Source organism: Rhineura floridana, chromosome 1, assembly GCF_030035675.1.
Source record: "Rhineura floridana isolate rRhiFlo1 chromosome 1, rRhiFlo1.hap2, whole genome shotgun sequence".
Classification (NCBI taxonomy): Eukaryota; Metazoa; Chordata; class Lepidosauria; order Squamata; family Rhineuridae; genus Rhineura; species Rhineura floridana.
This window is the reverse complement of record NC_084480.1, coordinates 27716805-27739651: the sequence shown is the minus strand read 5'-3', so window position 1 is coordinate 27739651 and position 22847 is coordinate 27716805. Positions and strand designations below refer to the sequence as shown.

The 22847-nt window shown below is 43.1% G+C and overlaps 1 protein-coding gene across 4 annotated transcripts in view; it reads left to right on the top strand.

The window, feature by feature from the left end:
• LIFR (LIF receptor subunit alpha) overlaps positions 1–22847 on the top strand; it is a 122518-nt gene that overhangs the window by 51911 nt on the left and 47760 nt on the right. For all 4 annotated transcript variants that reach the window (XM_061616701.1, XM_061616711.1, XM_061616720.1 and 1 more), the window contains exons 3-9: positions 7857–7974; positions 11257–11414; positions 14941–15104; positions 17866–18040; positions 18648–18923; positions 20667–20799; positions 22602–22765. In XM_061616701.1, coding sequence (XP_061472685.1) covers positions 7857–7974; positions 11257–11414; positions 14941–15104; positions 17866–18040; positions 18648–18923; positions 20667–20799; positions 22602–22765 — 1188 coding nt within the window. The remainder of the gene's footprint in view (positions 1–7856; positions 7975–11256; positions 11415–14940; positions 15105–17865; positions 18041–18647; positions 18924–20666; positions 20800–22601; positions 22766–22847) is intronic.

The following is a 22847-nucleotide window of genomic DNA, read 5'->3' as shown; positions in this document are numbered from 1 at the left end:
AGCTAACTAAATAGATGCAAAAGGAAATCTATGTAAAGCAAATTAATTCACAAGTTGCATGCAAGCTTCTTTGGATATAGAAGTTGGGTTGCTTTGCCCAGGTTTTTTTTAAAAAAATACAGATTTACAATAACCTTGCAATGAAATGTAGGTGGAGTAGAGATGTGATAGAAAGCTCAAGAGGTACACAGCAGTTAGGTTAGGTTAGTTCCCTCTACCATCTCGTCTCACCCCACTCTCTGAAATGAGGAGGAACAAAAGGGCTATCCAAGGCAGCTGCTTCTGGGGTGAAATCTGCTGTCCCTGAAATCTGCTTCCTGACATAGTTTGTGCCAATTGACCTTATGGAAAGCCCAGCTCTGTGTGGAAGGATTTTTGTGTGTGTCCGGTTCAGTGTTGTGCCCAACATGGTATCAAGGGCTTCTGAATTTCAGGAGGAAAAGTAGTTCAGCCTGGCATGATTAGTGGATTGGCCTTCCCTGATGAAACCTTACGTGGACTGCACTGTACACATCAAAAGTCATTGTGGGGAAGCCATGTAATCGGTACTGACTCATTGTGGTGCCTTGGATTATTTTTAAGAGCTAATTATGTGGTCAGTTATACATTAGAGGTAATGTTTTACTTCCTCTTGCCTGCTTCCTTTTCAGCTCTGAAGATTTTGCAGAGACACAATCATGCAGTTTTGGGAATTTGGATGCATTTAAATGCTTCCCTTTTATGTAGAATATATGGTAAAAACTTGCACTGGCTGTCCTGTGAGATGTTTGGACCCTGAACATATGAGCCCAGGCCTATGAAACTCAGAGATCATGCTCAGTTACAAGAATGAGCCTGTGCAAGCCTTAGACTCATGCTCTTCCCCATGCTCTTTCCCCTCTTGTGTGGCCATGAGGAGTAGAGTAACTGCAGCTTGTCATATTGACTGAACCAGGACAAACTATCGTTAATCTTAACCGTGGTTTGTTGAAACATGACAACATACCATAGTTCATGGTCAACTAACTGCAGTTAAAATTAACTGCAGTTTAGGGTTCAGTGGTCGCTCTAGAACAGAAGCATAAATTTCTGATCTCCTGGTGGCTGTGCTGGAGGAGTGGGGAGCACGTGAGGCCTCACTCATGTAACTCCTCTAAACCACAGATGGGGGACCTGTGACCCTCCCAGGTACTGTTGGGTTACAGCTCCCATCATTCCTGACCATTAGCCATGCTGACTGCGTCTATGTGAACTGGACTCCCAACAACATTTGGAGGGTCACAGGTTCCTGATATTGCTCTAACATTGTGTCTTGAATATAGCTGTAATCTGCCAGGGTTGGACTGCCTTGCTGGATCAGATCAATGGTCTCTCTAGTACAAGGGTGACTAACCTGTGGCCCTCCAGATGTTGCTGGATTACAGGTCCCATTATCCCTGTCCATTAGTTGATGGGAGTTGTAGTTCAGCAACATGTAGAGGACTATAGGTTAACCACCCATGCTCTAGTTGTCAAATTCTGTTGCTTTGGGAAAGCTTGCAAGCAGAGTATGAGAGCAACAAACCTCCTGTATTTGTTGCAGCATCCAAAGTCCAGAGGTATGCTGCTTCTGAACACGAAGATACTGTCCAGCTATTTTATAAATTTAGCCAGTGTAACTGTGTAAGTACAGTAGAAGATGAAGAAAAACCGGGTAATGAATTAAAAATATAATCAACATTGGGAAACAAGCAAGAAAAAGCAACCCATTGCAATATTTATCTCTTATTTCCATGTTGTAGCTATAAAATTAAATGCTGGTGAAAAGAGCCTTTGAGTTACATGGAGGTGGGCTCTTCCTTTTAAGGGGATCTTCAGTTACTTTATTCTCACCCTGCACCCCCTCAAACCATGCAATTCAGTACAACTAAAGACTTGACTCCTTGGATTTTAGTCAAGCTTCAAATTGTGTTTATAAAGAATGAGGCATTTTATGAGGTGCTGGAAGCCAAAACGCATTCCTGTTCAGCTGTTGCCCTGGACTGAGATGTTTGGTCAATGCACTCTGTAGCAACATATTGAAAAGATCAGGCAGCTGTCCTCAGGAGAGTAAAAGACACTATTTTTCTTAACATTTTTAAAAAATTAAACAAAATGGCTTTTCAGGCTCTGTGCCAGAAGTGGCCATGTGTCTTTCTTTTTACAGTTCTCTATCCGAGGGCATTCTATCCTTGAAGGGCCTTCTGGTCCAAGTCTGGCTTAAAGATAGAGCAGGCGCTCCACCAACAGCGTTGATGTTTTTTGCAATGGAATAGCAGTATACAATATGTTTATAAATAAATAAAAGAGTTGGCACCTGGTCAGCAGAGTGAGCAGGCGTATGGCCCCCTGCTCACGTCTTCCTTGCTACAGTGACATGTATTTTATTTCTATTTTATTAACGGGGGGCTCTGCCCTCCTGTTTGCTTCACTTACCAACCCCCCTGCTCACTCCACTAGCCAACCAGGGACTCCCAAACACACACACACACACACACACACACACGGACTCCCAAACAGGCCATCCTCTTCCTCCCTCCAACTGGTTGCTAAGCTTCTTCACTTCCCCGCCCCCCCCACATCACTAACCTGCTTCTTCTTTTCTGCCCCCAAATGGGTCGCTAAGCTTCCTCCTCTCCTTCCCCTTAGACCTCCTTCTGCAAAGCAGAGGGAGGTTGCCTGCTGAGGCAAGCGACACAGGAACAGTGGGGAGTGGTAGAGCAGCGCTCAGCAACTGTCCTTCTCTCCTGCCACTTCCCCCCTCCTTGCCTGAGACTGTTGCTGAGGTTGGGGGGGGGAGCAGCAACAGGAGAGCGGGATGGTTCCTAAGGAGCTAACCTGGGCTGCCTTGACTGTTCCTCCGTGGCTTGCCTGGGCTCCTTTGTTCTCCCATTTTGTTCATTTGCTCGTCTCATGCCTGCCTTGCTCGCCTGATGGTCTGCCATCTTTGCTTGCTTCATGCCCCCTCCTGCTGCCCCCCCCATGGAATGCTGCTGCCACGCTGTGCGATGGCTTACAAAAATATTACATGTAGAGATTTATTTTACCTGTTGGTAAGCCTCTTCACTGCCTGAGGCAATCTAGTGGTGTATAGCAAGCTGAAAATGAGATAATGTATATACTAAACATACAAATTCTAAAAACAATTGAAACAATTTCTATCAAGTCTGAAAACAATTAAAACCACATTTAAATAATTTGGCTTGTAGCCAATGTTAGTCATACTCTGAGTAGACCTATTGAAGTGAATGGACCTGACCACCTTGGGTCTATTAATTTCAATTGGGCGGTAGCCAATGCCCTGTTCTGCCAATGCAAACTTTTACACGTGTGCAACAGGATTTCCCCCCCTTCTTCCCCCTGTGTGCACCCCACACCCTCCCCAAATTTGCTCCAGAGGGTTGCTGGGAAACTCAGAACTGACTTAGGGTGTGCGATGAGTGAGGAGAGGGGGGGAAAGTTGCACTGTGCAAGCAGAAATCCTTGTCCTGGCAGAATGAAGGAATTAGCACTATATTGGATTCTACCCTCTATCATTATTTTTGTTTGGCCTTCCCATGTTCTTCTCTGCTCCAGAGGGGGAAGCTGCTCCATAGAAACGATACTCTTTGTGCTGGCTCGGCCCCCTGTGCACGTGACAGCCTTTAGGAGATATTGAAATAATGTTCTTCCCACATACTTCATGCACTAAAGTGCAGCACACAGGTAGAATAAGTTGGTGAATAATTGAGGACACAGCTATTAGGTTCTGTTGCTTCCATAAGCAGAGATGTCCCTTGATTTAAAGAAACCCTGGCTGATGGAGTATCAGTTTTTAGTCAAATTATCAATCAGTTAGTGTGTTTTTTTAATTTGCCCATAAATAAAACTAGGAGTTACAATGGAGAAATAGCAATAGTTTTAGCCCATTGACATGATGGGAAAATAACAGTAGTTTTATCCCTTTAAACAAGTCACTGCCTTCAAAATAAAAGGGAGACTGGGCTGTGTTCACACTTGCAGAATCCAGGCTTTGAGGGGCTGAATAGACAGATGTGTGTGTGTTTATTAAACATACCCTGCTGTTTGTAAGGCCGTAAGAGCCTGCTGGATCAGGCCAGTGGCCTGTCTGTTCCAGCATCCTGTTCTCACAGTGGCCAACCAGATGTCCCAAAGGGAAGCCCACAAGCAGGGCGTGAGCGCAAGAGCACTCTCCCCTCCTGTGGTTTCCAGCAACTGATATTCAGAAGCATACTACCTCCAACCGTGGAGGTAGAACATAGCCATCATGGCTGGTTGCCCTTCATATCATTATCCTCAATGATATTGTCTAATCATCTTTTGAAGCCCTCCAAGATGGTAGCTATCACTGGCTCCTATAGGAGTGAGTTCCAACTATGTGCTGTGGGAAGAAGTACTTTCTTTTATCTGTCCTGAATCTTCCAGCATTCAGCTTCATTGGATGAAAATTAAACAAGCTCACCCTAGCATGCAGTGCCTCAAGCAGGGTAGCCAACATGACGGGCTCTAGATGTTTCTGGACTCCACTTCCATCAGGCCAGCCAGCATGGCCAATGGTCAGAGTTGGTGGAAGCTGGGAATGCAAAACATTTGGATGGCACTACAGTTTCCCACTACAAGCAGCAGGCACAGACCCTTCGTCACATCACCCTGACCATAGAGGTGATGGCAAGGATAATCTAGCCTGTGATCATAAAAAGAGCCCTGCTGGGTCAGGCCAGTGGCCCGTCTAGGCCAGTATTCTGTTCACACAGTTGCCAACCAGATGCCTGTAGGAAGCCCCCAAGCAGGACCTGAGTGCAAGAGCACTCTTCCCTCCAGTGGTTTCCAGCAACTGGTACTCAGAAGCATGCTGCCTTTGACCATGGGGGCAGAACATAGTCATCATGTGTAGCATCCATTGGTAGCCTTATCCTGCATGAATTTGTCTAAAGGCAACAATGACCACTGACAATGGGTTTGCCATTATCTTCACAGACTGGCTGTGGAATCAAGTGCCGGTTTGGGGGCAAGAAAGGACATGGAGACATTACTAAGCCCCACTCCATCCCCACTCTTGCCAGTACTGCCACAAACTATCAAGGGCAGATTTCCATGAACCTTCAGAGGCGCTTGGTGCCCTTTGGCTTGGCTTTGTCTGCTGTTGGCTGGCCTAGCCATGAGCTACATGCAAACGCACCTTCTCCATGGGATTAAATGTAGAATGAAAGCTGAGAGCTGCCTAATTAACACCCCCTTTTTTAAACAAGGAACAGATATTTAACTTGTTCCTTTTAGTTGAAGAAACTTGCAGCCCTAGATAAACTAAAACCTTTGGCACACACTGATCTGATGAGAGTTCCCATAAAACAGATAATAAAATACTTCCTCTATTTCCAAAAGGCTTTTTTTTAAGGGAGGTGTCACGGTTTATGGTTTGGTGGTTTGTGACTTCTGCTATAGTATAACAAAGTGTTTTTGTATTAGCTACCAATCTCAATTGGCTTTTAGAGCCAGAGCCTCAATCTCCAACTTTTTTCGGCCCCATGGATACATTTGGAAGTTGTTGCAGACACCCAATATATGCATTTTATCTAGGGAGCAGAGAGGGAGGGAGAAGGTAGGTGGCTGGTACCTTGCAGAGGAGAGATGGGGGCAAGGAAATCAAGGGAAAATGAAGGTTTCGCTAGTTGGTGGACTTGAATACCTGTTCTTATTTTGCAAGGCTGCTGGTGGTATGGAGATCTCTTTAGCGCTAGAGAGAGAGAGAAAACAGAGGGTGGAAGACCAAGACAACTTGGAGGGTGGAGGTCCACAGATTGCTAACTGCTAAGGTGAAAAGCATCACATTTTATGCTCAAGTTGGGCCTGAAAATTAAAATATAAACAGACCGCTGACCCTGTCTATTTGGTAGCAAATGAGAATTAAAGGTTTTAAATGGGAGGCCAGTCAGGAGGTGTTTTGTCTAAAATTTTGAGAAATGGCTTCTAAAAATGCATCTTAGCCTGCTTTCCAGGTGAGTAGGGGAGTATATATTAACCCAATAAATAAATAAATTTATTTTTGTTGTCCACCTCTCAGCCGGAATGCAGGTTACATAGATTTAAAACTGCATAACATACATAAAACCATACAGAAACAAATAATAAAATCCTTAATAACATCATTTGAGCCCTATCATTTGGGCTGTTTGGGTGGTATTTGATTAGTAACTGGGGGGAGGCTTAACACTCCTACAAGGCGGTGGTGTTTTGTTTCCTTTAAATTTACACGTGATAAGGGAGATCTCCAGTGAAAGGAGACAATCAGTGGATATACCAGGAACTGTTGCAGCTCAGTGTGCTTGGAATTGGTCTGCTCAATCCTCCGTAATGGAGGCTCTATCTTTGCTTCTCCAGGCCAAAACAGAGTTTCTTTCTCAGGTGCTAGATACGATAGCAAAAGGTGATTTTCTTTAGGGTGCTTTGTAAAATTGGGGTATGCCCTTCTTCTCTCTCTGTGCCATCCAGGGCCAGCACCAGACTGCAGGGACCCTCTAAGTGACATGGTGGCACTGGTACTACCGCTGCCGGCTGGGGCTTAAATAGGCCTGGCTGTGTCGGCGGATTAGCATACTGTGCTTGCACACCTGTCATCACCCAAGATGGCAGGGGGGTCATGCTGGTGCCCTGCCACCACCTTGGGTGATGGCACACATGCGTGCACAACGTGCTGATGTGGCGCAGTGGCAGAAAGTTGCACTGTCGACCCACTCCAATAGTGGGGGTGGGAGGGTTGCTTGGGAGAGTGGCTCCTGTTCTGCATTCCATGCCAGCGTTAGGTCATGGGGTAAATGCTCAGTAACCCGATACTAGCACGGACCATGGAGTAGGAGCTATACCTGCCCAGCCCCAGTGGTAGGGGCCCCTCTTAGTGCCAGGGGTCCTTGGCCAGTGCCCAGTCTGGCCGCCTGCTGGCACCTGACCTGGTGTCACCCATTTCCACTGTCATCACCCCCCCCCCAATCCTTCCACCCACTTGAAATTAGCAGTAGTGACAGGCATGGTGGGGCAGGCTGATGTGACTTCCTAATGCTGCACATCTTTAGTTACCAAGAGGGGGAAGCACCAGGGAGCTCAGCATGTTGTGGGTGTAGCATTGGGAGCACTGGATTAGTTCCCCCACTGCACCCGCACTGTACTGAGCTCCCCACTGCCTTGCCCCTCTTGGTAACTGGCAGCAAAGGGCTGCTTTTGGAAGCCAGGTGAGCAACACAGCCCCACCTGCCCATTCCAACAGCCACTACTGGAGATTTGGCCGGGGGCCACAGGTTGCCCCCCTGCCTTGAAGTTCTGATCCCTTCAAAATGCTGAATGTCCTCAAATCAGGTCCTTTTTGGGAATTAATATGTTAGAAACTAAAATAATTTAAAATTGTGTTACTAGTTTGAAAGTGGCTTCTATCATCCCCCCAAAAATTCTGGGTAACAAAATAATATGGCATGGGTGCTGAATATTCTGTCTTTGGGATCCCTAGTGCCTTCTCACAGACCTCCAACTTCCTGGGTTCTCCAAGGAAAAGGAATGACTATCCAGCCAGCTTATCCACAGTGTAAACATGCTTACAATATTTTGGAATAGTTGAGCATCCTGGCTAGGCCACTAAACAGCTGCAAATGTTTTTAAGTCTCAAACTGATCTTCAAGTTCATTTGCTCCTATTACAAAATGTGTTTGAAAACAGGAATGTTGGATTATTTATTCTGAGCCAATGTTTGATTTTCTGTTGTTGTTTACAGATTTCAGAGCACAGCTTTCGGTTGTTGTTTCATAGCATTCATGTTCAATAATGTTGTTGTTTGATGGCATTAATGTTCAACAGCATTCATGTTGTAATTCTAGATCTTTCACATAAGCCTCAGAGCTTGACTTGTATAACGCACAACTTTGAAACAGTTATCTGTTCCTGGACTACTGCCTCCACAGCTAACCTTGGATTTAATTATTTGTTCTGTCCCAGGTAACAACCAATTTTTTTCCTTTCCTTTTTTTTTCTTGGGCATGATATAAACTATGTCATTTGATGAAACTTGTAGTCATTGCTTAGTAAGAAGGGCACACCTCTTTCCCTCATTTCTACCCCTTTCTCTCTTGTCTTCTCTCCCTGCCATCCTGTTTTTTCTCTTTCTCCTACCCACCCACATGACGTTAGGCTGGGGCTATATGATATTGTGCAAACCATGTTGTTCTCAGGCCATGCTCCCCCCCTTAAAACAATAATGTACAATACACGAACCAGGAAGAACATGATCAAGTTCCTTTGCCAGCATTTAAATGGATATGGTTTCTTTAAGTGGGTCTTTCCCCCTTTCTTTTCTGGTTTATCCCACACCCCAAAAGAAAAGGTAAAGAATAAGCATAAGATAAGCAATATACTGAAAACTAAATGAAAATATCCTGGCTTTAAAAGTTGAATTCCATAAATGCACTGTAAATATGAGTTTATTTTAAATTATTTTTGAGTATTTAAGTTTGTTAATGTTGTTTGATCTATATGTGGTGTTTAGATTATGTTTGATTATGTTTAATAATGGTGTAAAATTAATAAAGAATGATTTAAAAAAACAATAAAAATCCAATGATGTAAGGATTACATCTTGTTAATGCATATGAAGTAATGTGAACCCTTTGGAAAGCCCCATACAACTGAGGAGCTGTTGTGATTTGTACTGCATCAAGGCATAGCTGTTTTCAGTGCTTTTTTGGTAAAAAATGAGGTCTCAGTACTCATACCTTGATAAAAGTGCTGTGGCTGCCAGCCCAAAATGGCTGCCATGGGCTGCCAAAAAAGAGGTGATGGTACTCCATACTGGTGAATACCTTCACAAAAAAAGTCTGTTTTGTACCACCCATCTATTTCTACTGCCTTGCCTTCTGCTTGCAGCTTTAAAAGACTAGTATTTATTCATTTTATTCAATTACAGCAAAATATGTCGAGTGGTATTTTACTGCAAACAAGACTTAAAAACAGCCCCCCAAAGGCCACCTGTCAATCACCTGGTGTCGTCATGACATCAAATAATAGAAAGGGGAATTGTTCCACGCCATCAAAGTTTTCATGGAAACTGCTGCTAAATCAGGGAGGGAGGAGCTCAGTTTTAGCTGTCGTTTCAATGCAAACCTCTTCATGCTCATGGAGCAAGGCACGCTCACGCTGTCTATCGCTTTATAAGCTCCTGATTATGCCTTTGTAGCCATATGCATACCTGCCCTCCATCTGTAAAATGTAAATGTACTGCCTTCAAGTCGATTCCGACTTATGGCAACCCTATGAATAGGGTTTTCATGAGGCTGAGAGGCAGTGATTGGCCCAAGGTCACCCAGTGAGCTTCATGGCTGTGTGTGGATTCGAACCCTGGTCTCTGAGGTCGTACTCCAACACCTTAACCACTACACCACTTTCATATATATTCCAGGTGTAAGGCAGGTTGATGAGGAACAATCTTGTGGGCCAAATTGGGGCAGCTGCCAGGCCCAATTTGGCTCACGGGGTGGTGGTTCCCCACCCCTATTTTAATAGAACCAGGAATTATTCTTTCTCTTCACAACATATCCGCAACCAGCCAGGCATCAACCAGGAAGAGTAAGCTTCCAAAGCTAAAGATTCCACGAATTTCCAAGAATTGTTCCAAGAGTGTTCCAAGATTTTCATCCGCATCCTCAGGCTAAAGCCATCCAAGCAAACAGTGATAAGGCATTCTGAGGACACCCCTGTGTGAGCATTGTCAACAAACAGGATGCCAAAGACGAGAGAAGTCAAGTGTGGGGTCACGTCTGTTTAGCAAACAAGTCACAGCAGGTTGCCAAGCAGCTGACATTGTCAGATAAGAGCCTAGTTCTAATTAAATGTCATGCTACTTGGAATGGTTCTGTTGTATGAGACTGGGCAGATGGGATGGTGGTGAAAGGTGATCACTGCCACAGAGTAGTGAAGTCTGGCTAATGTTCTGTCAACCTTGGTTGCTGCCTTGCAATTGCCACCAAGGGGAACCTTGCATCACAAGCTGAGCGAGTTGAAGATCCAGGTGCTCTGGCCCACTAGCCAGTGGCGGAGTCCTCTGTGGGCTGGTAGGCAGTGGCTGAAAGGGGACACTGAGGAACACTAAGGATGAGGGCTGGAAATACTGTCTGAATACTTCAGGCATCACATGGACAAGAAGTTATTTCCATTCCTACACCTGAATGTGATTTTATTATCAGTATCTTTTGTAAGCCATTCTGAGAGCCTCTTGGGACTATAAACCCAGATATTATACATACACAAGGAGCTGATTTGCTATTTCCATTGGGAGGGGGTGAACCTGGCACCTTTTGTGTCAGCTATAGTTCCAATTGCCAGACAAGAGTATGGGGATTTACATGATCGGAAAAAAACGGCCTATTGTCTGTGGATCTGTATTGAATTAAAATTCTTCTGCGTTCAGCTTACTGAAGACCTTCCTCTTTCAACAAGCCTTTTAAGTAGAGACCTTATCCCAATCTGTGTCTGTGTTGGAATTACTTTTTTAGATGTTTTTAAAGCTTTTTTTAAAAAATGTTTTTAAAGATGTTTTGTTTTAATATGTTTTAAAGGCTTTTGTTTTTAAGATGTTTTTAGTGTTTTTGTTTGCTGTCCTGGGCTCCTAGGAGGAAGGGCAAGATATACATTTATTTATTTATTTATATCCTGCCCTTCTTCCCAGCAGGAGTCCAAACGAAAGTACTAAAAACACTTTAAAACATCATAAAAACAGACCTTAAAATACATTAAAACAAAACTTCAAAAACATTTTTTTAAAAAAGCTTTAAAGACATCTTTAAAAAAGGGTTAATAATAATAATGGGTTAATTTAATAAACAAACAAACAAATTTCTACCATATATATATATATAAAATGTGCATCTATCAACTGAATTTTGTACATTCTCTGGTCAATATGCATAATCTCCAACAGGCCTTGGGGAATGCGCATATGTCATCTGAATTTTGTAGGTCCATATAGATTCAGGCAGGAATCTTTTCCCATCTCTACCTAGAGATGTTGGGGATTGAATCAAGGATATCACACACCCTGCTACTGAGCTATGGCCCTTCCCTTTTAAAGCTTTCCAATCTTGGCTTTGGTTTGGAGATACAAGGCACCCTTCAAACTACTCTGTTGTTGGATTTGCTGTTCTACCATAAACTGTTTTTTAAATGCTTGATTGCAGCCCATCCCTTCCTGAGACATGACTAATTTCATCTTCCATTTCCCCTCTACAGAACTCCTTCTGCCCCAGCCTGTTCAGAAACGAAGGAGAAGACAGCACAGATTAATCAACTGATCTCATTTGCCTCTATTCCAATAGAGATATCCACTTTGCATCCATCTGGAAAAGTGATAGCTAAAAACACATTTTTGCTGACTGATAAAAATATTTGTAAGTATATATTGCCTTGATATAGAGACTGGCCTTTCTTCTATACACTATGGACTCAGTGAGCTGGTTCAGATAATCACATCTCATTTTATTGAGCCCATATATGGACCTTCCTTTTGCTCGTTCACAGAGCCACTTTGCTCCTCCTTTTGCTGCAAAATGGAAATTCAAGTAGATTCTGACTTATAACGACCCTGGGAATTAGGGTTTTCATGGTAAGCAGTATTCACAGGAGGTTTGCCATTGCCTTCCTCTGAGGCTGAGAGGCGGTGACTGGCCCAAGGTCACCCAGTGAGCTTCATGGCTGTGTGGGGATTTGAACCCTGGTCTCCCAGGTCATAGCCCAACACACTAACCAGTATGCCAGACTGCCTGTCAAGCTCCTATTAAATAGAAGTTCCCATTGGAAGGAAGGGTGGGATATATGTTTAATAATAAACAAATAAATATTATTTAAGTGCCTTTTATTGTAACAAAATCAGCAGCACTGTTTTTCTTTTAAACAAAGTGTAGCACAGACCAAAGAACCAGGGAAACATAAATGAGGTTGAGAATATATTTTACCTAAAGCCTACTGCCGGGATGGGGAACATGTGGATCTCTAGATGTTGTTGGGCCTCATTTCCTATCAGCTCCAGCCAGCAAGGCCTATAGTGAAGGATGTTGGGACTTGTAGTGCAACACAGCTGGAGGGGTCACACGTTCCCTAACCATGGCCTTGTGAAACAAAACAGTAGCTTTTAAAAAAAGAAAACGAATTGCCTAAGGGAGAAACTGAGCAATTTATTAAATAAATGAATGCATTTAATGTCCCCCCCCCCGTTTTAAATATAACAACAAAAACATCTCTAAAAATTTTTTAAAGAAAAACCTATATCAGAGAAATGGGCCACAGTGGTCTAACCTTTTAATCTCTACACTACAGTCCTTAAAAAAGAAATCTCCCCAAAGCTGGAGGGTCCCTAAGCACAATCTTGAAATGGCTGCTTCTTATTAGTGGGGAAGGACAATTTCAGAAGATTTTCATCAGCACCATGCCACGGAGGATAAAGGTCACCCCTCACCTTCACTGTGGACCACAGTTCCAATCCTGATTCCCACCCCACCCTTTCTCGTGGCTGTAAATTTTTAAAGAAAAAAACTGAAGTGCATTGAGTGCATTTACAGATTGAATATATCAGCATAGCTTGGCAAGTGAAAAGTGGCAAAAGGCCCTTGTCATGCTAGGCTGCTGGTCAAATGTTCCATATAGGGCTGTGTTTCCTAGGTCTGGTGTGCGATTTGTACTCTAGCCTTCTAACCATGTTGTGGCCTGGTTTGCATGTCACGGTAAGCCCAAACTGTGGCTTCCAGGGACTGTGCAAAAGTGTGAGCTCCCAACAAAGAGTTTGTGGCTGCTTTGGTCCTCTGCAGTTTTCTAAGCTAGTGCCTGGCTTAGTGTGTCATCTGAACCTGAACTCATGGGTAAGAACATAAGAAGAGCCCTGTTGGATCAGGCCAGTGGTCCATCTAGTCCAGGATCCTGTTTTCACAGTGACCAACCAGATGCTTATGGGAGGTCCACCACTTAGGTTTCTGTTCCATGTCCTCTAGGCATTATGCAGAGCTCCCTGTGTACCTCCTTCCCTGTGGGTCCAGAACTCCAAGCTGGGCCTCCATCCAATCTGGATATCTGTATCCGTATAGAAAATGACTGTTTCTATCTCTAGTAATTCTGTTTCTGGTCTTCTAGTTCATATACACACATGTAATTTATTGTTTTTGTAAGCTGCCCAGGGAACATTTCTTTTGTGCCCAGATACATGAGAAGTGAAGCAGTGTGGCTACTGAGCAGTCCGTTGTTGTTGAATTATTTTTGTATATTGTGTGTGTCATTTTTTGGAAAGCTGCCCAGGGAATGTTTATTGGTGGCCAGATAGACAAAGGTAATAAACAAAAATAAATGAGTGGGCAGCCATTCTCTCTCTCTCTCTCTCTCTGTCTGTCTCTGTCTCTCTGTCTCTCTCTCTCTCTCTGTCTCTCTCACTCACTCACTCACTCAGAACTTGGGTGGCGCATAAAAAGTTATTTGTTACTGTTAGAAATTTTGATTATGTATGATTTCATTGCATATTGGAAAGTGTGTGTGCATGTTTGTATATAATCATGTCACCCAGAAGAAATACAGCCTGCTTTGGAACTTTGCTCGGCATCAAGTCATGTTGCTATTTCTATCTGAAGAACTGAAAAGGAGATCTCTCCATTTTGAGAATACAGAGGTTGGGATGAATTAGAAGTAATTATCTGGAATCCAGCCAGGCAGTAATCTTCTACAAAAGCATCTCATGTTTCATAATAATTTGGCCTCTCGTTATCCACTTGGAAGCAGCCCAATTTTGTGTGAGCATAGAGCTATGTCTCCAGCCAGCTTTTATTTATTTATTATTTGATTTATATTCCGCGCTTCCTCCAGCAGGAGCCCAGAGCGGCAAACAAAAGCACTAAAAACAGCTTTTGAAACAGTAATGTTTCAATGATGCAGTAACTTTCAACAATACAGGCTTTTCAAGGTCTTGTTATAAGAGCAGGTCCTGGACTTTGTCACCTTCCTTGAGGTGCTGAGAGCAGATTCAGGTTGAACAAGGCTAGTGTGCTATTTGAGCACAATCTAGCCAAAGTTAAGTACTTGTAAATTCTATAGTCATAAGCCACATGCTTAACGTCTGTTGAAATCAATGGAAGGTAACAATACTTAACTTCCACTGAATTTCTTTTTATAATTGGAGAAGCCAGGAACCAAACCTGGGACCTTCAACGTGCAAATTGTGTAATCTACCACTGAATTGCAGTTTCTTCCCTACATTTAGGAGGTGGAACTTTGGCAGCAGTTGTTTGTTCTCTGTTGTCTTATCCCTTCTAAATTAAAGCTTTAATTTTAAAGCTTGTTCCTCTTGTAGTGCCAATATACTACTTAATATTTTTAAAAAAAATGTTCTGCAGAAACAGCAAAGCTTTTTTAAATTAAGATTGTGCTTAATATGGAAATCCTTGGCACAAGATTTGACTGTGTTGTGTATTACAACGCACATGCGCACACACGATATGGCAAGGCTTTTGTTTTAACTGAAGAGTTCCTGTCACTGGTTGTTTATGATACTAAACAGGTATCAATATAATATGCCTTTTGAGAGCTGCATTGAACTGTCTCATGTAAAGAGCTACAGACACACTGAAAAATTACATATTTTCCGCCTTAGATTTAAGGGGGAAAACCATTTTGGGGAATTCATATTGCCTAGAGGAGTACCTACTTTACTTTCACACAATCTATTTCCACATGATTGTTTTCACTGGACGATAAGTGGAACTCTCTTTGTGGTAGCAGAACAGTTGAGAGGATCCATTTTTATAAAACTTTTTTTTAAAAAAAAAATCCTGATGGGTTAGGGGGTGCATCTGGGAAGATGCAGCAGTTATGTAGCATTTTTTGCAACTGTTGATACCAAATAGTACTGAACTGGGTTGTCTCTTTCTCTTCCCTAACCAGCCTTTGTTCCTCCCACTCCGCTTATTCATACATTGACTGCCAACTTTTTAACGGACACGTTGAATCTGGAGTGGTATGATGGTGGTTCAGCCTTTACCATTGAAATGGATGCTACTTGGCAAATTCAGATCCTGCGTAAAAACACCATGGAAGAAGTGGCACTGGTAAGTGGTATCCGCCCCTCTTGCTCTCTTAACCTTTCTATTCCTATGCTTGCTTTGTTTCTTAAAAATCCGTCCCAGAAATCTCCTTAAAAAAAAAAAAAAGTAAGGGCCCCTTCAGGAAAATGGAGTGCAAATTGTATCGCTTGAGGTTATTGCTTATAAACAAAGAGACCGTAGTTAGAGTGTCAGATTAGGGCTAGGGAGACCTGGGTTCAAATCCCTACACAGACATGAAGCTCACTGGGTGACCTTAGGACAATCATGGTCTCAGCCATGTTATGACTGTTGTGGGTAAAATGGGTGGAGAAACACACCAAACAGCATGTCAGATGCACACTGGTGACAGCCAGGGTTAATCATGCAGCAATTGTTAGGGGAGACTGATTGGTGCTTTGCTGTGATTTGTCAATGAGACGCACAGTAGCAACAGCTAGATACTTGTGAATTGTACACGGTTAAGAAATTCTCACATTTTGTCGCCATAGAGGGGTTGGCTAAGAAGACAGATGAGTCTCCCCAGCTAATGCCTCTGCCCCATATATATATATTTTACTGTTTTCTTATCCTTCCTCCAAGGAGCTCAGGGCAACGTATTTGGTTTCTCCTCCCCCAATTTTATCCTTTATAACAACATGATGGCAGAGTCTAGTCCAGCCTTTCCCAACCAGTGTGCCTCCAGATGTTGTTGGCCCACAACTCCCATCAGCATCAGCCAGCATTGCCAATGGTCAGGAAAGATGGGAATTGTGGTCCAACAACATCTGGAGGCACACTGGTTGGGAAAGGCTGGTCTAGTCTAAGAATTATAAGCCTACTAAGATTCATGGCTGAGCAGGGGTTTGGACCAGGGTCTCCACAGTCCTAGTCTAGCACTATAACTACTACACCACATTGGTTGCCCATAAAAAGATGACTTCAAAGCAAGGATATCAAACCAGATATTTCAAGCTGGGTGACTCTAGAAAGAATCCCTGTTAAGAAAGGTGGTAGTGATTATGGTCCATGCTTTATGGCAGCCTTCCCTAACCAAGTGCCCTCCAGGAGCTGTGGGACTACAACTTCCGTCATCCGCAACCATCATGGCCAATGGTCAGCTTAGATGGGAGCTGTAGTCCAAAACGTGGAGGGCACAAGGCTGGAGAAGCTGTGTGGTAAGACCTTTGTAATCATCATCATAAAAAATAGTCTGTGACTAAAAATGAGCCGTTGGGTGCATGAATAAAAACATGATTAAATATTTTAGAGATAATAATAATAATAATAATTTAATTTGTGTGTCGCCTATCTGGCCGATGGCCACTCTAGGCGACGTACAATTCAATTGCAATAATGCATCACAATAAAAATACAAATAAAATACAACATGACAGTAAAATAGTAACAGTTCAGAGTAATAGGCAATTTGTCCTAAAAATTAACCCTCCCCGGAAGTCCCAAAGGCCTGTCTGAAGAGCCAGGTCTTCAAGGCTTTGCAGAATACGTTCAGGGAAGGGGCATGCCGAAGATCATATGGGAGGGAGTTCCAGAGAGTGGGGGCCGCCACTGAAAATGCCCTCTCTCTCGTCCCCACCAACCTAGCTGTTTTAGTTGGTGGGACTGAGAGAAGGTCCTGAGTGGCTGATCTTGTCGGGCGGCATAATTGGTGGCGCTGGAGGCGCTCCATCAGGTAAACTGGGCCGAAACCGTGTAGGGATTTAAAGGTTAGTACCAACACCTTGATAGAAAAAGGCAACAAAGAAGCAAGAGCCGGAAAAGAAAGTTGAAGCATTATGATTGATGTAATCCAGTGTAATATTGCAGGCTACTGAAGGGAAGTGAGAGCAGCCGGCTTTGGAGAGCATTGCCAACATGTTTCAATAATGCTGAAACAGAATCGGAAAGGCCAAGGTTTACTCCTCTATGGAACTCGCTGGAGGACCTTGGGCCAGTCACCATATCTCTTTGATAGGTGTCACTCTTAGGGCTGTTGTGAAGCTAAAAGGAGTAGGGGAAGAATAGTTGGATTTGTTATCCTCCCTGAGAGCTCTTGTGGGGAAGGATGTGGGGAAATTGCTTGGAAAAAAATAAAAATAATCAAACTCTGCTACTTACCCATCTCCTGGATATCCAGACCTTTTGTTCTTGTGTGTCAGGGTGGGTAACTAGATCCAGCTGACAGATTAGATCCAGAACTCCCAAAACCCTCAGTAGACCACTTTGACAGATGGGCAAAGCTGCCCACCTTCCAGTCACCTGATGTCAATTGATTTAGCTTTGAACCTGTGGCCTTCAAAGGAAGAATTTGGCGGTGCACTCCAAGTGTGCTCCTGGATCCTTTCTGGGTTTTTTCCTTTGCAGCAACAGTTTGTCTGCAAAGGATTTTTTTTTTTCTGTCGCAGGGAGCCAGTGTGGTGTAGTGGTTAGAGTGTTGGACTAGGACCTGGGAGACCAGGGTTCAAATCTTCACTTAACCATGAAACTCACTGGGCAGGGCAACTTTGGACCAGTCACTATCTCTCTGCCTAACCTACCTCAAAGGGTTGTTGTGAGGATAAAATAGAGCTCCTTGGAGGAAAGGTGGCATATAAATAAACAAACAAGCAAACAAATATGTTCAAAATGGGAACTGTAGTTTCATGTGAATTTATTACCCAGAATCTTAAATCTGATCTGCTAATACTGATAAGAAGCTGAAATGTGCAGACAACACATGATTTAAACTTAAAGTGTGTTCCTGTGATGTTCCTTTTTTGTCCATGAGACATTTCTTTTTCATTTTTAGGAGTTCTATCCTTCAAAATTAACTGGTGAGAACACCCTTCTCCATTGGAGCTGGAAATCAGACTTGCCTTTTCAGTGCACCACACACTATGTCAGGATCCGCTGTTTTCTTCATGAGGAAGCATTTCCTGGGAACAATATGTGGAGTGAGTGGAGCCAACTTGCAAATATCCCTGGTAAGATGCTGTTGGACACAAAATTGGAAGAAAAATTGTGAGTCGCCCCCCCCCCCCGGTTCTTAGCATTGGTGGTGTGTTGAATAAATTTAAGGCTGCTGCAAAGTAGATTTTTATTAACTGGAGAATGCTGGTGGGAAACAGCTGACATCATCACTAGCAACAATACTTTAAAGCATTGTGTGTACATCATCTCATTCCTTACCACAGTCCTTTAAGGTGGATCAGGGTTTTTACCCCCATATTTCAGATGGAAGGTTGAGAGGGAATGGCTTACATAATGTCAGTTTTTTATGGCTGGGGTGAGATGTGAACCAAGCATTTCCTGTTTCATACTTCTTAATCTGCTGCACAGTTTACCAAAAGATGCTGTGATCTTTTGCTGATTTCCTTTGCCTCAACACAAGAAATAGCAATGCCTCCCGTTCAGATTGTGTGTCAACGTTAAGGGTGTTTCCAACATTGTTGTTTTAGATTCACTGTGTTCTGACTTTTAGCAAAAGTGAACAGTAAAAGTATGACGCAGGGCATTTCTGTGTTGGTGTGCTGGTGCGTCAAATGGGGCTGTCTTTTTCCTGTCTTCAACCCCTGTTCCTTTCTTTTGTAGGGAATGATACGGGCTCTTCCACAGGTGTGTTTCCTGTGGACAGAGTGGTGCTAGTAGGTTCCAACGTGACCTTCTGTTGTGTATGGAAGGAGGGAGAGAGTATACTTAGCTTGAAGTATTCTGACCTGGACTTGAATCACACTCGTTTCTCTGACTGGAGTGCAATAATCCAAGTGCAAAACGTCAGTGCTGAGAAGTCTGGGAAGAATGCATTTTGCACACTGAACACATCGGCATCCACCTCTGCAATGGAGGGGGCTGTTCTCTTTCCAGGCTGTAAGTATATAAATGTGCAAAATGGATACTTCTGTCGTGGCAGCTTTAAATTTCAAATTTCTTTGAAATGCCAGAAGAGCCCTTCTATCATCAGATCAAGGCCTATCTAGTCCATTACACTGTACCAGATAGCTATAGGAATATGAATGTCCCACCCCACTATCCAGTTTGAAAATCCCACAGTCTGTTCTGAGCTAAGCTTAAATCTCTAAAGTCTGTTCATACATAGTTACTACATTTATGTCCCATCTTTCTTCCAAGGAATCCAAGGTGCCATACATGGTTCCTTCCCCCTCTCTTTTATCCTCACAGCAGCCCTGTGAGGTAGGTTAGACTGAGTGACGGAGCCAAGGTTGCCAACTGGAGATTGAAACCTGGGTCTCCTTGGTCTTAGTCCAACACCTTAACCATTATATCACACTGCCCTGGGTTGTAGTGCATATGTTCCTGTCATCTCTACTTGTTTCCCTCCATACGAGGAAAACTTACTTTTGCAAAAAGGGGTGGAGACAACAGGGAGAGTTTTCCAGATCCTCACCTCACCTGCAACAACTTGTCCCTGTGAAGGCTTAGGGAGGCTTAGGAGGTGTGGAGAACGTTCTGGAGACAGGAGAGGGCTTTCAGTTTTATTATATTTCAAAACATGCCTATCAGGATATTTCTCCTTGGAAGGCTGCTTAAAGCCTCAAACATCATAGCAATATGCTGATAGGAAGCTGCATTCTAGGGAGTCAGACCATTAGTCCATCTACCTTGGTATTGCCTACATTGCCCGGCAGTGGTTGTCTAGGGTCTCTGTTGGGGAGTCTTTCCCAACTCCTACCTAGGGAGTCAGAGGATTGAACCTGGGACCACCTGCATACAAAGCAGATTCTCTACCACTGAGCTAGGACCCTTCCCTAGAGATTCCAATATGTGATTTTTTTTCTAGAAAAATCCACATGAAAATTCATATTTAAAACATCTGTTTTATTTTAACGTACACCTCTCTCTCTCTCTCCCCCTCCCCCATGTATGTATGTATGTATGTATGTATGTATGTATACACCTCTAAAATACACATTTTTGGTAATTGGGAACTCTTATTGCAAAGTGGGAGGTGCAGATTGGATCAGTTAACATCAAACGTTGCAGAAATCCATTTTTTCCAGCATCCGTACTCTGTGCTTGGACACTTTGCTCGCTAGGTGCACTATCTTGTGGGTTTTGTAGTCTATAGTTGTTGCATACAAAGGGTAAGCCAACCTTTACCAACCTGGTGCCCTCCTTTTGGACTACAATTACCATCAGCCACAGCCAGCATATGTTGGTTGGGAGGTGGAGTCTAAAATATCAGGAAGACACCAGGATGGCAAAGGGTAGGGTAACAGTGGCAGCTGGTGGCTCCATGTCAGTGGGGCAGTGGAATCCACTCCTTGGACAGCTCCTTGAAAGTTTGGACTAAAACCTGGAGAGTATTCCAATGTCCCACTGACATGGAGCCACCAGCCACCTACCACTGTGGGGTAAGCTCTTCTTTCAAACAGCTGGAGTGATTCTTTTTACAGGAAACGTTGGCCCAACTCCAAATAATCGATTCCACTGCAGAACTGATTGGGCATTCAGTCTGGTTAGTCAGTGTTGTCCTTAATAGATGGGATTACCCATCTATATGTAAACCTTTGAAGATGGTTGTTGTATAGGTTTCAGTAAGTGTGTGCATGTACATTTCAGCTGGGTTTTTTTTTTCATTTTTACTCATAGATCCTCCTGATGTTCCACAAAACGTAAGCTGTGAAACATGGAATTTAAAGGAAATGACCTGTGAATGGAAACGGGGAAGATCCACTAAATTATATGGCACAGAAAGAGGAACAAAATACCTTATATTTGAAAGGTGAATGTTATCTAGAGAATATTTACAAAGTTGCCTGAACATGACATAATTTGCAGGCGTGCTATGAAGTACTCTTTGTTTTGGAAAATTTTCCATTTGTTTTAAACTGGTTTTTAAGTCTACACAATGGGGCCTGGCTAAAAACAAGACATCTGAAATCCTGATGGTGTTTGCTTATACAATTCATGGTGTGTGTATGTTTCACATGTTCAGGCTATGGCCAGAACTACGATCTAGGGCATGAGTTGGCAACCTGTCTTCCTCTTGATGTTGCTGGACCACAACTCCCATCACCCTTCTGACCATTGACCATGCCATCTGTGGCTGATGGTAGTTGTAGTCCAGTAACATCTGGAGGGCCACAGGTTTCTTATCCCTGATCTAGGGTAAGGGAAAGAGGGTTGCTGGTGATGGCAAACCTAATCTTACTTGGGCTGTCGTTCATAGTGTTGATCACCATTCAGATCAATGAAACTAGAGGTGCTGGCAGTTGTTTCAGGATCAGAAACATGGATGGGGAGTTGGTAATGCTTGCCTAAGAGGAGACATAAGTATGAGAAGCCCCTGAATTCTTCTCCAGTTTGGATGGAAATGTTATCTTGAGAAGGCTTTCCAGCTAAAGAGAGAACCACAGAAAAACTGAATGGGTGGGAACAAACATTCACCCCAAAAGGAGACCCAGTTAGCCCAAGAGTCCTCTACAGAGGAGAAGGCTTTTGCCGTCTAGTTTGAGTTTTCCTGGGGATAGCTGTTTCCCTCAAAAGCCAACACAGAAACCCTCTTCTTTTATAGAGAGCTGAATTTAACAGTTGTCCCTGGGAAAATGGAGTGGAGGCAAAAGCCTCCCCTCCCCCAGGGAGAGGGAACCCTTGAGATAAGAGTCCCCTTGAGGGTGAGATTTTGGCAACCACCAGGGTTTTTCCCCCCTGAAGCAGCTCTTCAAAGTAATGAACTGAGGTATTTTTACTTCTTCTTCTCCAAGCCAGTCTCATGGGAGCCAAGGGAAACCCTTCCCATTCCTGAATGGGACCCATTAAGTCACATTTAGGTGTGTACCAAATATTCTCTACTTTTTTGGATTTAACACTATCTCAGTCAGGTAAAGCTTTATACCAAAAACCAGTTAGATGGTGTGGATATTCACCTTTTTAAAAAATCCTCTTCAGTGCCATTGTTTCTTTAGCTGCTGCTTTTTCAGCTCTTCCTCCTCGTCCTCCTTCCTGGACTAATCACTTAAATAATCTACCCAATCAGGGATCACATAGCGAACAGAAGTATGCCTGATGTCATGTAGCTAATCAACATTTGCTGTGTGGTAACAGCACTGAGGGCAGTATAAACAAACAAACAAAAATGCCAAAAATGGTTAAGGCCCGCTTGGCACAGCTGAGAATGTTTCTGCAAAACGTTCAGTCGTTTTGGATAAAATCTAGCCATTAGTTGACTCCACTGGGACCAAATAAGAATGGAGAAAAGGGGAAATGAAGGAAACAAATATTTAAAATATCAGTCTTGTGTGGGTAGATAAGCTAAGCTAATAACTGTGGGTCCCTTAAAAGGAGGATAAATATGTGTAGTTTATAATAAGGGATTTAGCTGAGAGGACCCAGGGCTTAAAAGTTTCTGCCTCACTTAAATTCACCTTCACTTAACAAACATGCCCTGATTTTCTTATAGGCAGTTCTGATTAATTCTAACTGTATCGCTCTTTTAACAGCTCACAGAATGCGTTGAATGCCTTTTTGTTAAATGTATTGCTTGGATTTTAACTGCCCTTTTTCTTTTATATTTTAAATTTGCAGAATATCGGGGGGAAATGTTACATTTGACTCAACCAAAACTGAAGAACATTTTCGGTGTAATTTCGCAGTTCTGAAGAATCATACAACATACAACTTCACAGTCCAGGCTTCCAATCCTCTTGGTCGATCAGCAGCGTCTCTTTCAATTGATATAAAAAGGAGAGGTGAGAGCCTGTTTATATACAGTAACAATGAGAAATGACCAGCCTCTTTCAGACGTTATCATGCAGTAGTCAGTGCACACTC